The 16,161-nt window shown below is 43.9% G+C and overlaps 1 protein-coding gene across 3 annotated transcripts; it reads right to left on the bottom strand.

The window, feature by feature from the left end:
• Positions 1 to 5,302: 5,302 nt before the first annotated feature.
• On the bottom strand, positions 5,303 to 13,661 carry CLDND1 (claudin domain containing 1). 3 transcript variants are annotated; one of them, XM_042031812.1, is made up of 6 exons: positions 13,611 to 13,661; positions 13,063 to 13,240; positions 8,839 to 9,133; positions 7,560 to 7,667; positions 7,049 to 7,186; positions 5,303 to 6,955 (listed from the first exon to the last, which is right to left on the bottom strand). In XM_042031812.1, exons 2-6 carry the CDS (start codon positions 13,201 to 13,203, stop codon positions 6,735 to 6,737), a joined length of 903 nt encoding a protein of 300 aa, XP_041887746.1. In that variant the 5' UTR covers positions 13,204 to 13,240; positions 13,611 to 13,661; the 3' UTR covers positions 5,303 to 6,734. The 3 variants fall into 3 exon arrangements, with proteins under 3 accessions (XP_041887746.1, XP_041887747.1, XP_041887748.1); XM_042031813.1 differs by lacking the exon at positions 13,611 to 13,661 and adding an exon at positions 9,264 to 9,404 and having other exon boundaries at positions 13,063 to 13,210; XM_042031814.1 differs by lacking the exon at positions 13,611 to 13,661 and adding an exon at positions 9,264 to 9,392 and having other exon boundaries at positions 13,063 to 13,150.
• Positions 13,662 to 16,161: the final 2,500 nt, after the last annotated feature.

The raw sequence follows: 16,161 nt of genomic DNA on the forward strand, positions 1-16,161 counted from the left end.
AAAAAATTCCACATGTACTGTCTTTATCTGTAGACCAGAATCTTTGTATTATGTATGACACCACCTTGGCAGTTTTCTGTAGTGCTCCATCAGCTGATCTCTGGTTCCTTGACAGCCTGTTTGAACAGCAACAATGTCCATGGATCAAGAAGCTATCGGCTCCCTACTGGCATCTCCTGGGGTAAAGATGACCCAGAGCAGGGAGCGTAACAGAAGTAGAGAGCCTGGACTGTACAATGCAAATCTTTTACTGCAAATTAAGCTCTTATTTCTCATTGTGTAAACACTGGATGCAGAGAGTTTAAACTGTAAAATGAGCACCTGGCAGGCAGAGCCAACAGCATTCAGGCCATGTTAAATTTAGTGCCAGTGGCTGTAGTTGCATGCCCCAACACGTCCCTCTGCCTCACATTTCCAATTAGCTGGTTTTAGGCTTCCAGACGCACCCAGATGGTTGTGGAATAGGGATGTGGACAAATTTAAGGTCCTCCAAGGATGGCCCAAAGTGCCTCTGAAGTGAGTAACTAGTTCATATATTGTGGTGAAAGAGAGAGAACAAAGAGGGGAGAATCGGTGAGGGGAGATTCGGGAGCTGGGAGAAGGAAGCAAGGAGACACAGAATGGCAGTAACAAGTTTGCCACCCGGATGATGCCACTCCTGTCAGTTCACAAAGGCAGCTGAAGGTAAAGCACACTTATCTCCTGCAGAACAGGTTTGGCTTCCTCTGCCCATAATGCTGCACACTTCCTTGTGCTCCCGGCAGAGGACAGCCCTGGCTGCTGCAGCCTCCCCTTCAAGCCCCACGATGCAGAGGAAATCCCAGAGCGTGTTCATGCTGTCCCTCACACCACTGATAGAGCTGTCCCAGTGCTGCTCCCACGCAGGTCTGCGGTGGCTCAAGCAGAATGGTGAAGCTGCTCCAGAGCCTGGGACGCACTCTCCAGGGCTGCTCACTTCCCACTGCAGCCTGAGCCAGCTCAGCAGCTTCTCCTGCCTCGCCTCCCCGTTCTGCACTGGGACACTGGGGTGCCTCTGCCAGCACCATCCTGCTACTGACACCACTTGCGACATCCTCATCATTTGTGGATGGGTAACCACCTTCCAGAACTCCAAGACCTTTAGTGAACCCAACCAGTCCCAGCACCGGGCAGAAACCGTGGTTTTGCACCACTGCTGCTGTTGTTTTGTGTGGAAGTAAACATCAAAATGCAAATCAAAGCCGCTGGTTGAATGGGTCACTTCAGCACAAGACAAAAGGGATCTGTTTGCAGAAGAAACTACTGCTACAGCCCCAGAAAGCATTCAGAAAGCAGAAGTGATTTGTGGGGAAGAAGAACTCTACCCCTTTTGTAATCAAAGCAATTTTATGAGGGCTGGAGAAATGACTTGAGTGAAGTCACTGGGACCACAGAATCACCCACACAAGCAGTTTGTTTAAAATAGGGAATTAGCAATGGGGTAAGGGAGAGACCCAGGAAAGATTTGGAAAGGCTGTGGAACCAGTTCTCCAGCATCTGCTATCTAAAACACCAGCATGCAGGAAGGCTCTGGCAAAGCTGAGGCACCACAGAAAATTAGCACCTACTCTGCAATGCCAGTCCAGCACACTCCTGCTCTCACCCAGCCAGTGCTCCAAAACACACCAACTTGGTGATCAACCGGTGGATTCAATCAACAATGAAATCAACATTAGTGTAGACACTTCAGGTGGCCACCTTTGGTGCTCTTATACACGTTTTTCACAGGCAAAGTCTCTGAAAATAAGGTTCTCAGGGAATTCACAAAGGTATTGTCATGGTCACCATCATCTTTAGCTTTGTCTGTACACAGAAAGCATGGAGCAGAGACATCTGACACTCATGGCTCTAACCTGAGGAATAAATAAAACACTGTCCCTATGGCTATTTTTAAGAGGGGTAAATTTAGAAGGAAGGAGGAGACAAGGGGGTGGAATATATTATTAGTTTCAGGTTTTTTCAGTGCTCATTGGTTTTTATAAAGGCTTGGTCTGTATCAGTAGGCAGACAAGTGCTTGTTAAATGTTAATTTTGCATGTGGCTGTTATTGCTATATCCAGACACCTATGCAATCTTCCAGTTATGGAGAATCTACTGTTCCACTGCCACGTATCTGAACCATGAATTGAACATAGGCTTCACTTGGCACTCCATAGTCCTGAAAGCCATGGTCTAAAAACACAGGACAATATTCTACAGCAATAGAAAAGTTAACAGCAAACATGCAAACTTTTGATCCTTTCCTATCTGAAACCAGTTTATAAAGAAGTTCTATAGCACAAACTCCAGCTATTCCTGAGGTAATGAGAAAAAAAAAAGCAGCTTCAAGATGTTATCCTGTCTGTTCAGACATAGAATTCACTCAAGCAGGAAATACACACAAATAGGGCTGGATAGTCAGTCTGAGATGTAATGATAACAAGCTGCTGACATTTCAGAATTTTTCTTTGAGTAACAGGTGCTGGCTGAGGACACACAATGCTGGAGAGTAGGAAAGAGCTTTTCAGAAGTCATTGCTTTGAATCACAGAACAATACTGCAAGAGACTGACTGCAAGCTGGTACATAACTTGGTGCCAGGCCTAAGTGGCAAAAACCAGAACAAAACAAAACAAAAAAACCAGCCCAAAATCCAAACACCTTCCTCAAAAAAATACTTCAGAGCGTTTTAGATGAGGAGAGAGGAGGCATTCACTATCACCATAGCAAAAAGACTGCAACAGACCTTCTCTGAGGAAAGGATCACCTGGCCAGCATGATCCAGAAGGAAAACCAGATCAAGACACACAGTTTCTGGCATGACAAGATTTAGAAGTGACTCTTGGATCATCTTCAGCCACTTGCACTCAAAATGTATCTTTACTTTTGTACATGGAAAACTGTCCCCTTTACACAACAAACCAATCTTTTGTGTCTGCTCTATACTTCTTTTTCCTTACTCTTTTATTAAAGCAAGGAAGTGGGATTGACTATTCTGTTTTCAGCCATCTCTAACATCAGCAGGAGCTGTCCTTACAGACACAATAAACCCCCCCTTTGCAGCTTCATTTATCAGTCCCTTCTCAGAACTACTGGAGCATGGGGAGAGAATGGGGAGAACATCCATCTGAAGAAAGAAAATAAGAGGCTGCTACCTAGACTAAAAACTTTATTGATCTGTGAAAGTTTCTGCTAGTCCTGCTTTCCCAGAGGTTTCACAGAGTCAGCAGGAAAACAAACCCAAGCCTGTGAGGAAGAAACAGTGTCATAAGCAGCATGTTTGAAATGCAGCTTGCTGACCTCAGATTTGGGCGACAGAATGTTTAGGAGCTTCTCATAAGCACAAGAGGACAATTCACCCACTTAAGCCACCACTGTGATGGAGCTGTGAGTGATACAGGAGCAGTTGGCCTTTGCTATCCTGGCTATGAAATACCATGTGGGGAATTCATGCTGGAGTTCTGGGAGCTCGCTCACATGTAGTGCCAAGAGTCCTCAGTTTTCACGCTCAGTCCAGATTCCCCGTTTCTCCTTTTCCTTTGATATTCCTTCTCTTCACTTGCACCGGCACATACAAGTGTTAGAGATGTGTGCCATTTTCCCTGTGCACACGGACCCACAACACCCCCTTTCTTCACCTATTTTCATCTAACTGTATCTGCCTCATCCCTACCTTCAGCACTGAACCAGTATCAGCAAACATACTGCACGGCCAGACCACAAAATACTGAGAAATACAAATACAGCCTTTTATCTTCCCAAGCTGAAGCACTCCTCAGTTTTTTGAGCAAGGGTGTCTGCATTTGCACACATGTATGTGACCACAAAGACACACACACGCTTCAAGCTCCTCTTGAATGCAGCCTCTGAACAAGGCATGAGGCTCTGTCAGTGTGAAGAGCCTGCGTCACACACTTGGGGTCTCTCATTATTTGTTAATGTGTTTAATCACCTCTTTTACAGAATTACTCCATCCTCAGTATCTCCTCTGTTGTTCTGTCATCCAATGCCATTTAGTGGACCCAAGCCAGCAGTCCAAGAACTCTTCTTGCTCCCTTTTGCTCACCTTGAGCGAAACACACATTTACAAAGCAGAATACTGATACACAGATCCCCCACCCCAAACAGAGAGGGCCAGCCCTCTTTCTGGGTGAGATTTGCCTCTCACCAAGATCCACTCTGATGAAGAAAACTTTACACAAGGGCAAAACAGAAAAAAACCCCACCAAATCTGAAAGGTGACCCTCATTTTAGTTAAAATGGTCCAAATCAAGACTCAATTAAAGCCTCTTTTCTTCATTTCTGGGCAGAGAAAACCAGAAACATTTGTCTCAGGCATAGACACAAGCAGGCAATCTTGGTTTTGCTGGTATTTAAAATGATGAAGAAAGGACTGACAGCACCTCTAACATCCCCTTTTCTCCCTATTACATTTCTTCTTTTGGAGGCAAGAAAGTCAACATTTGACAACTGAGATTTACACTTCAGAAAAATAAGTGTCCCATACAAGAGGAGAGTGAGGGCACAGGATTTCCATTGCTCAGATTAAAATCACATAAAACAAATATTCTGCCAGCTCCTGAAAAAAAAAAAGGAAAAAAAACTCATAAACTGTACTAGATAAAATCAGCAGCAGTGTTTCCTCTCAAACTGCAGAACAGCAACTTCAGTCCTTTTGACCCAAGATGAGGCTTGCATGCCCTAGTAATTCTAGCAAATGAGGAACATGACAAGCTGAGCAGTTAGGCCTTATCTATCTAAGTCAGGATAATTACTCTGAAAAAGCACCTTATCATACAGATCAGGCAGCACAGATTTTCATTTACTCTCAGATACTGCACAAAAGCACCACATCCCCTCTCACGAGGTTACAAATAGCCCAGACACCATAGGGAGAGAAAGGGGCTGTTTAAGGAGGAAAATAAAAAACTACTCAACAGCAGGAGAAAGAGGATTATCTTGAATGGCCTGCCACTGCTTTTTCAGTGACTCTGGTTTTCATCATCATCTCTGTTTTACTTCGTAAAGATTCCAAGAATGATAATAGAAGAAGCCTATCACACACTCGAGAGAAAAAATAAAAGAAATTACACAAGCAGTTATATCTGATCTTCAGGGAAATCATGACTAGGGCTGTTTGCTGATCCAGCAAACATAGCTTGGGTAGAAACACCTACTAGGAAAAAAAAAGCACAAAGGCACAAAACACAACAGAAAAACAGCCATGAGATAAAAATGCCTATTTCTGTATCATTCTCATCACCAGAGTCCCACAGAATCCTTGCCATCACTTGTTTTGTCAGGAATTACTTCTCCTAAGGCATACTTCTTTTATTAAGCATGAAGTAAGGAAACAAGGTGAGCTAAGGCCTCAGAATTAAACAGTTTAGTCTTGGAACATTGTTTCCTAGATATGACATGTAACCCAGTCTGGCTAGAGTGGCAGTGATTTAGAATAAATATAACATTTTTGAATTAATTAGAAATTATGGGCTGTTGTGACCACCAGTGATGAGCAGGAAAAAATTTAAAGTTAGCAGGAGTCCAAGAATTTCATTTAAAAAAATCCAATCTAATGTCATGGTTTCTGGTGATACTTCCATGAAAAGAGAGAATGATCTAAACACTGGCTCCTCTTTCCCCAAGTAAAATCAGCTCTAGATCATTCCCTTACCCTCCCATCAGATTCATGCAAAGCTGAAAATTTCTGAGTCTTTATTATTATTATTATTATTATTATTATTATTATTTAACTTAAACAAGATGGGGAAAGAACAGCACCTTTTAAAAAAACCCTGTTGTGTGCTATAAAGGATAAACAGGTGAGGTTTAAAAAAAGTTAAGTTTATATATGTACATATACACACATACACTAAACCAAATTAAAACCAAAAAACTTGTGATGAAGTAATTTTCAACAAAAGAGAAGCCTTATTCCACATCAAGCAAAAGCACCACAAATTAAGAGTAGAGTGCACAATCACATGTAGTGCAGATACCAAACTAGCTTGGGTCCTGGAAGCAGTGGAGCTACAGCAGGACAGAGCTCCATGAGGGCCATCTTATCCTACTCCTTGGCAGAAGCAAGTGCACAGTGTGCATTCAGGAGGGTGTGCTGTACAGGCACTGCCACAGCTGCCTGCTCCCCCTCCAGCTGTTTTGGCAGATGCCACAAAACACAGCAAACTAGTGACAATAGGAGACCCAGATCTGAGCTACAGACTGATTTAGCTACAGTATTTTCTTAACAGAGGTTTCCGAATTCCCCCATGTCTCTCGGGTGCTCCCTGGAGGTACTGCCAGCTTCAGTCACATGGCAGACAGCTCCTCATTATGTATTATTTGTGCACTGAAGTTCCCATTCTTGCATACCTGCACCTTTTCCTATCTCTCTTCCACCTCACAACACCACTTCTATTTTCTCCAGGCTGACAGGGTAATAAAATTAGGAAGGGGCCTGTACACCTAACTAAGGGGAACTGTCAACAACCAAATGCAGTTTAAAAAATAATAACAATTCTTAAAAAAACCCAATTAAAAAACCTGTTAAAGTTCTGCAGACTTCTGGCAGGGTTTGGTCATTTAGCCCAGAGGTCTTTGTCTTCAGGGCCTGCAGGCTAAATTGTCGACTGGCAAGAAGCATGCAGTACATGATAAAATTCTGACTAAAAGAAAAAAGTAGTAAGGGCTGGGGAGAAGAGGCTCTAACATGGAAACCCCAGACTGCAGTAGCAGCACTCATGCCACACGGTAGGCTTTCAGGAGGGTGAATTCCTTCCTGTTGGTGCGAGCTGCCCAGATGAAAAGAGCAGCTGCCATGAACTGCAAAGGTGCGGACACACAGGCGAGGCAGAAGGACCAGCCGAATTCACCCCTCACATCCTCTGGCAGAGGCAGCTTCCTATGGAGCAGCTCAATCCCAGCTACATAGCAGCCAACGAGGCCCAGTGTACACAGCCCTGGGGAAGGAAGCAGCAAAGCACAGTGAGCTCACCCATGGAGTGCTCCAGGGGATACTCTCAGCTTCTGGAGGAGGATGGCGGGACACTTACCTGCTAGGAAATGCAGGACTCCAGTGGCAATGGCCGGGTAAAGGCTGCGACAGGCACAAGCACAGAGCCCAATCAGAGCCCCAAAGCACATGAGGCCGATGCTGACAAAGGGCAGAAGAAACTGCAATCGCCAGAGATCTGCATGTGAAAGAAACACACATCTCAAGTTTGCTGAAGGTGTGCTAAAAACAGATCTCCTCCCACCATGTTACATTCCCTTCTACCCTGCTGTTTCTGCTTCATCAGACATTCCACATTCATAGCTAAAGAGGACCAAAGACTCCATTGAAGCATAAAGAACTTAATTTGTTAACTCAAAAATTCCTGTGCAAAAAATTCATAGGCAAAACCCTTGCTAACACATTTATGTCTTCTGACCTACTGCCTGTGCTACTGTAAAAAACAGTAAATGGCGAGCAAGACACAGAAGCTTTCCTCGCTGTTGACTGTATTTGAGAAACATCTTTTTTTAATTCTACTTTCTTATCTGCCAGAACTGAAAGACACTTACAAGTCCGATTCAAATCCGTGCCACTGTTGTGATTTCCAGGCTCTATGTACTTTTCTACAAACTGATCAGAGAGCGAGAAACTGATGCAGTTTGTAGTCATATCGGTTTCTGGGGGTGGAAAAAAGAAAAAGTTACCATTAGGTGTCTTCCCTCAACCCTCCTTCTCCCCTTTCAAATCCTCCTTTCCCAATGATTTGAGCTAGGAAGCTCCTCTGAGTTCCCTTTGTGAGAAAAAATTACCTCCAAACAGATCTGTAGATGCCTTCCTATGATGTAGTTGACATAGCAGGGCTGTTACAAGGTACTACACTAAAGGACACCATTCCAACATGTAGAATCTTCAAGCTTCCCTGGATTATCCACAGAGAACTGCGCCATGTGTAACAGACTGGGAAAGAAATGTGGTGGCATATGATGCTCAACTATGTTGCCACATATTCATGTGTTCGGGGTCCCTTAACTAAACTGTGCTTATCTCCACACGCAGAACACAGTCTCATACTAACAGTTAAATCAAAAGAGGGATAAAAAGCCTATTTAAATATGAAGGATTTGCTTCTTTATACTAAATTTCTACCTCAGATTTTTCTTTGAGAATACTGTTGAGCAGAACTGGTTTAAGTGTCTTCCAATATAAGCATTTTCATGAGAGGAAAAAAAAAAAGTATTTCATGTAATGTTTTTTTTCCTCCAGAAATGTATCTGAAAGTACATCTTTAAGAGATTTCCAAATGAAGATGTTCACACATACAGTAAGTACCCAAAATCGACCTTGAAGCAATTAAAATAATTGTTTACCACACATTTTATCCTCCAATGATTTTGAAAAATCATACAAATATTTCACTCCATATCCATTCAAGGAATCCAGGATGTGCTGATGTGATGATGAACAAAGTGAATGACTAGCTAAAAGCAACAAGTGCCTCCTTGATAAAGTAGTGTCTTTATTCCATTGCTGGATCCCAGGATGTGTCCTTAAACACAGTAACCGGGAGAGCAACTATAATTGTAGCCCCAACTGGACAGCTGAGGCAAAATAAAAATCAAGCTTGTGAGATTAAATTTAGATCAAGTATCATGTGTCAAAACCAGAAGCTGCAGCACTGACAGCCACAGACCATTTTGCCCTTTGCCTCTTTAAAAATCTGGACTGTCTTTATTAAAAAACCAAGCAACCAAAACATAAGCTAGAAATAAACCTTCTGGAGGAACAAAGTGTTCTGAGGAAGTTAGCACCCCAGGCAAGCTAGGGAAGTGATAATGGCTCCGGAGGTACCTGGTGGGCTGTACCAGTGAGAGTTTTTGGGTACAGTGATACATCTCCGCCACAGTCCAACCGTGCCGTTGCACCGGAAGAGCGCATCTGTGTAGGTCTTCTCATCTGCATCTTTGCTGACAAACTCCTCCCAGATGCTTCTACCAGCTTCACTCACATTCTCGGCTGGGGACAGGGTGTGGTATTCGTACCAGAAGTCGGTGCCAATGGAGGCTGCCATGTAGATGGTGGAGATGAGGCTGAGCACGCAGGCGATCACCAGCGCGGTAGCAAACCGGTTATCCATCATGGCGCCCTGGGTGGGGACACAGGGACAAGTGAGCAACGCTTCTGGAAGCACAAAGTTATCCCAGCAGTGCCAAACTCGGGGCATCAGCCCCCTTCTGCAACACCCCCTCAGGGTATGCATGCCTTCCTTTCCCTACCTGCTAGAATCAAAGGAACACTGAGCAAATCTACAGTGCTGGCCAGCATCCACTGGGTCTTCAAGTTCCAAGTAGGGATAATATCCTGGAGAGTGTGCTCTCCCAGTCACACTGCACTGGCTGCTCTCCCTGAAACAGCAACTGACAGAACAACATCAACTCATCTCCAAAGCAGATGACACAGCTCCCTGCCATTTGTGATCCTGATTGTAGGCAACGTCAGAGACTCCATCCACAACGCCCAGGAAGAAGACTTATCTTTCCTTAAGAGATTACCAAGGGTGGAAGTTATTTTTAGCCTGCCACCCCATAAGACTTTCACAGCTTGTGTTTACAGCAAAGATAAGAACCACAGGCATGACGAAAAAGCTCTTCCAGGCTGCTCACAAAGGGCAGCCATGCCAAGGTGCTGGAATGCCTTTAGGGAAGAGAGAAATGTAGCACTAGAAATGTTTGCACTAGAGGCAGAACATGAAGGAAGCATTGGAAGACAAATCTGGAAATCACGATAAATGCTGCAATAATGCCACAATACATACCATGGTATTTTTTGGAGACCGGGAACAATGCAGAGGGGTGCCCTGTTCCATGGGAACAAGCTGACAAAACTGAAAGGCCTTCATATGCTGCCGCAAGGACTTTGCGTCCCTCTCTTAGGGGTCATTTATGCCCTCCTTTGTCGGGTCATGCCCCCAGATGGCAGAGATTCACGGTCAAAGGAGGCATGGGGAGAACACAAATACCACACATGCTTATGCTTATGACAATACCATGACTTTAATGAGCAAGTGATTGGTAATACAAGAAATGTTCTGTGGCTGCAATACACCAGAGGACTCCTCTCGGATGCCAGTTGTTCTCACGTGCTTTGTGTGCTTGATTAAATTTATGGATTATTATGAATCAGGCTTGATGCACTTGCCAGAAAAAAAAAAAAATTGAAACCAGCTCAGCAGCTAGAGGTAGGCTGGTGGCAGGAGCGACTATCTAATCAGCTCTTGTCTACTGCTGGCTCTACCTCCCTTCTCCCACATACTTTGATCAAAATATTTTGGTCTAGTTTCTTTGCAACTAATGAACCGCAACTGGAAACAGCAAGTGCCTTAAACCTCAGCATTCACCAGGAAAAACACCAGAGCCTCAAGTCAGACTTGTCAGTAAGAAATTCTGAACTAGAAAACAAGTTGCAAATTAAAGAAGGGAATTTCAAAGGCATCAATGTTTGCCATTAACAATACCATTCTTATTTCTTTTCCCCTCCATCTGCTCCTGTATTTGTCTGAAACTGGCTAACAAGGAGGAGAAATGTGTTCCCATATCATTTCCTATGCTTCATTTCCACATTAAATGAGGCACACACTCTGCAATATCCATCCTTGAACGGCATCCTTAGTGATGAGAAAGAATAGAACTGATTTTTGGTGAACTGACAAGAAACACCCATTCAAAATACTGCCAAGTTTGCATACCACAACTGTACTTAAATCTACAAGCTGTAAACTTTTGTAAGTTAATAGAAATATTGAGAGGGAGAACACACTGTATCCGGGCTTATTTATGTAGAAAACATAGAATTAAGCGCAGACTTGGAAGCAAATTCTCTGTGCAGTGTTTAATTCCTGTTTATGTATTTGTACTCTCCTTTGATATCCCAGCATCTTGTTCAAGGTACACAGGACATGGGATGAACAGGATAGGAAGAACAAGTTGCTGTATAGATCTGACCCCACCATTCATAACCTACTGAGCTAACTGAGGGATCCTTTCCCCTTCACATACTGCCCCCGAAGCAAACAGGGCAAGTGGCACCTCCAGGGCCAAAGCTTCTGCCCAGCTCAGCTCAGAGATGAGTAGATCACTCTCAGAGCAAGCAGCAGAACAGGCTGGTCTGGATTTTCCACTATATTGCGATCTACTGCATGAGAAACTCTCTGCAACAGACTCCTCTCTTTAGAAAGGGCTCTCTCTGGGTGGAAGGATCACAAAAACCCCCAAGCTCCATCCTCAGAGTAGTGTCTGGTGAAAAAGAATGTAACCGGGACATTATTGGGCCGCTGATCTGCTGTCACTGCCTTTCAATATAAATGCTGACAAAGCCCTATCAAATTTATACCGAACACAGAGAAAGAAAAGAAGTGCCCCAAAAGTCTTACTTTCAGCTACATATCCCTGGCTGCTAGGTGCAGAACACTGGTGCTGGCAGTATCCCTACTAGATCACCATTAAAAAACAACTACACATTTCCGACCAGCCTTCTGTGTGCTGGTGTGCTGTGAACACGGCAGAGTTGATGTCAGCTGGCAACCAAGAACGGTTCATAAGCAAAATAAAGGCTTAATCACCAAGTAGCAAATTAAAGCATTGCCCAGTGTTCATTATCCACTTGGTAAAAGGGACATGGCAATCTACTGACTTTCAATCCTTGTAATGTAACTGCAGGCAGGGGTAGAGAGCAGCCGAGGGGGCTACAGACCCCAAAACCTAGTGGGCGGCTTTGTGTGGCATTTTTCCCCAAATGACTTTCAGTATGGACAGGACAGTGACAAGGCAAGAGTGGACCCCCAGCTCCTTACAATAAAGGTTCCCTCAATGCTTCTGCCTAACACTGCAACTACTTACAGAAAAGATGAAGAACTCTACAACACTTTATGCAAAGCTTGAACCAGTTTTTCCTGCCAATGGAGTAGACTCGACTACCCTGCCCATTCACTGTGCATATCCACTGCATCTTCATTTACAGGAGACACACTCCCCCTTAAATGAGGTGTCCTTTCAAAAGAGAGAACCATCCTGCCAGCCCCAGGCAGAGCTCAAAGGGAACAGCGAGCACAGCCAGTAAGAAATAGTTACCGGAGAAGACCACGAAGAAACACACTGTGTGTTTATGGGATTAATGCCACACTTTGCAAAAGATTCTGTGCAGAACAACGTGTAGGAGATGCTTACGAAAAAATAACATTAGTGCTACCAAATTATAAATTATAAATATAAAATTATAAAGACAAAGATTGTTAACAAATAAAAATGCTTTTTCTCCATAGGCTGTCAACAAGAGCCTTCACTGTTTTAACAGGTTTGTTCTTATAGCTCTGACAGTACATTTCTGTCTAACAGGAGAAGCTATTCCAAACAAGTTGCAGCTGACACTAAGCTATGCAACGAATTTAAGACACTAGATGGTTGCAAACAGGCGAAAGTGCTTTACAAGATACTGCGATTATATTCACTTTTTAAAAGACATGAGACACATAAAAATTTTTAAATTTTCAAAAAAGAAAATTTTTGAAAAAAGCTCAAAAAAGAGAAGGCAAAGGCCAAACTGGAAGCAATACTCAATAGAATGACTAGCCTGCATGCATTTCAAAGAAGGTAAAAACAAAGGGGGCAAGTTAGTAGAGTCAGGAAAGAAAAACAGAGAACAGAACAAAAGCAAGTATTCTGGCGAAAAATCAACTCTAAGACTGAAGACTGGACAGTCTTTGTAAGAAGTTACTGTACCATGGCAGAAGGGAATACAAAACCATGCATTTTTATCTTGTTACTGCTGTCACTCCTTCCAGCTAACAGTGGGCCACCACATTTAAGAAACTCCTTTTACGTGACACCACAAAAAAAGGACGGCTGCATTGGCTGGCATTCTCTCAGGAAACATGCTTGCAGTCAAAAAGCGATTAGGCAGAAGGCCTACAAGAGGGTGCAAATAAGGGGAGAGGGCTGCCAACAGCACCAAACAGGATCGTCCGATCGATATTCAGGGCAACAAAATGTTAGGAAAGACTACTACTAAACACTTTCTTACCTTCAGAGATGCACAGAGCCGCTCAGGACACACAGCTCCAATGCTTCCAGATGGCTTCAGAGGCACAGTGTTGTTTGTGTCCTGTGGCCAGTCGAGAGCATGAAACACAAACCTCCCTTCTGCCCTGACTGTTCCATTCATTCAGCTTCTTCCACACCACCAGTTCACAACAAGTGATCTACAAGAAGAGAGCAAACCGAATGGCTGGACATCATCATTTCACTCTGAAATTACTTGACAGACATCTCCCAGTGCTATCATTAACGAAAAAAAAAGGTAAGATGGAGAAGTGAAATGACTTGAAAAACCCTCGGGCCAAGAGAACCTGTCCCCGCAGGACCAGCCCAGCGCCGGGCCGGGCCGGCCGGGCATCCCCACGGAGCGCGACCGCCCCTGGGGGTCTCGGGCCTCCCCGGCGCCAGCTCCGCGCGGGGGGCGACAGCCGCGGGCCGGCAGCAAACCCGAGGGGAGCACCCCGAGCCCTCAGCCCCGCTTTCCCCCTCAGCCCCGTCCCCCTCCGCGCCGGCCCGGCCCGGCCCGGCACCCACCGCCCATCGCCGCCGCCTCGCACCCGGCCCGGCCTCGCTTCCGCCCGCCGCGCCCGCCCGCGCGGGGCACGCTGGGCGATGTAGTTCTGCCGCCCCCTTCCGGAGGCGCCAGGCGCCGGCCCCCGCCCCCACGGGGCAGCCCTTTCCAATGGCTCATCACCCGTCCTGGGGAGAAATTCCTCCTCAGGTCCAGCCTGGACCTCCCCGGCACAGCTTGGGACTGTGGCCTCTCGTCCTGTCGCTGGTTATCTGGGTGAAGAGGCCGATCTCCACCTGGCTACAACCTCCTTTCTAGTTTTTTCTGTTTCTCTTGATCGCTTGGAAAAAATGGTGACATGATAGCCTGGGTGAATGACTTGGGAAAGCACGGAAGGGGGAAAAAAACCCAGTAAAAATTGCAAAAAAATTGGTAACACTGGCTCCGTGCCTCAAACTGGACGTTTCCCTCCATCCCTGGTACACGAAACCACGGAAATGACAAGAGGACTCGTAAAAGTGGTTAACAATTCCCCTGTTTGAGAGACCAGCCCACCCAGTCTTGGTTTTACAAACCTCCAAACAAGCAAACAAATAGTCAGAAAAAAACCCCAGCATCATCCGAGGCTTTCACGCTCTGAGGACTTCTGGGGAATTATCCTGATCAACTCCTCCGCCAGAACAGCTAGGAAGCATTTTTGCAGCAAGGTAAGAAAGTAGGATGTAAAGGTGAAAAACAGCCACAGAAGAAACTTCTCAGATTTGGTGCAACATTACTTTTTTAATTTAAAAAATTATTAGAAATTGTATTTAATGAAAGACATTTCTGTCTATATGCCCCACCTTTCTGGAACATGGAGCTGTCTCAGCAACACTTCATAATAAAACTGTGTAGAAAGACATATTTCGCGGTCTGTCTGGGATTTATCGTGGACTCTAAAATACTTGACATCTTTATCGATGGCCTGGAAGAAAGCAGAGTACTACTGATAAACCTCACAGATGGCACGAGGGAAGGGTAAATAATGACATAGAGAGGGTACTGGGACAGGGTGACCTGATCATGTCGCGGCTGGGGCAAGCAAACATGCATTTCAATAAGGTCATCGATGAGCTCATTAATTTAAAAGCAAAGACTGGAGGCTATACTTACCTGACATAAGATTTCATCCTGGGAAACACAAAATGAAAAAGGAAGAATGTTGGTGAAGTACCAACTACCAAGATGTGACCCCAAAAACCCCCCAACTTTCCCGTAACCACGGATGTATAAACTGAGAAATAACAAGGAAAGAAGTTGTATCACATCTAGAATTGCTGCTGGCTCTGAAATAGCATGACTAGTTTTGATATGTTGACAAAGTAGAGATAAACCTGAAAAGGGATATGAAAATCACTGAGCAATTAGAAAACCTCTCTTAATGAAATATATCACAGAAGGTCAGTCCATTTTATTTATAGAAGAGGAGTTTATTTAAGGAGTTAATTTATTAAACGAAAGGACTCACAAGACTATAAAATACATGTAGTAGCAACAGGGAACAAAAAAAATCAGTAACTTCTTTCTGTATACCTGGAAAAGCTATCAAAGGTTGAAGCCAGAAAACATTAAAAGGAAAAAAAGTCAACAAAACCCCTGTGTATTCTAAGCCATGTAAATTGTACTACGTAAATTGTAAAAGCAGAATTGGAACCATTTGCTGTAAAATGCAGTGAATTATCTAACACTGGCACGACTACAGTTTTCTCCTAAAAGATCTAATTTTGTAAAAATGAAAATCAATTCTGAAAAATTTTGCAGCCATTGCTACTTCCATTATTAAATTAGGCTACGGTGGCCTCTTCTTTTTCATAATCTGCCCTGATCAATGTGAAGTGTGCAGCTGCTCAAAAGCATCCAGAAGGAATTTTCATTTTATTTACTTAAAATCAAATACTCTCTACAGATTCCACCTGGATTTTTTTTTCCTGGAAAAATACCCTTCCTTATAGTAAGAGCAACCCAATAAAAACGTTACAGATAAATGCATGGGGTCATTCCTTGCCAGCAACGCTTTTCTTTTTTCTCTTCTTTTCACACCTCCTCAATGTGCCTCAGCAGAACCACTGGTTGATCAGTTTGGTTACAGCACAGGATGAGTTGGGAAGGTTTTAAAAGTAAGAGTTTGCTTTACTGTGCACAGGAAAGCACAAAGGGAACAATGCTAAGGAAATAATCCTCAGGGCTATAGCTTAAATGCTATTCCTGCTTTTGGCAAAAGTGAAGTTTCTTTGATAGCAGACCTGGATCATGAGCATTACTGAGTTCTCGGGCATTGACGGAGAGTTTAACATTAGAGTGCTGCAAACAAAACAAACAAAACCAAAACCCCAGTATGTTGCAAAAAAAAATTAAATTGTTTAGTACAAAATGTGTGTCATTGTAGTTCTCACAGTCTAAGGAAATATGTAAGCATTTGTAGGAGGTGGCACCACTTGTATTAAATGAAGCTGATACAAGACAAAAAAAGAAAAAAAACCTTCTTCATATATCACGTTCACTTCAGGAATTATTGATTCAGACCTGAAAAAGGTG

The sequence above is a fragment of the Corvus kubaryi genome, unplaced genomic scaffold (genome assembly GCF_017639235.1).
Source record: "Corvus kubaryi isolate FWS band 111438036 unplaced genomic scaffold, C.kubaryi_AGA036_p1.0 37341, whole genome shotgun sequence".
Taxonomy (NCBI): Eukaryota; Metazoa; Chordata; class Aves; order Passeriformes; family Corvidae; genus Corvus; species Corvus kubaryi.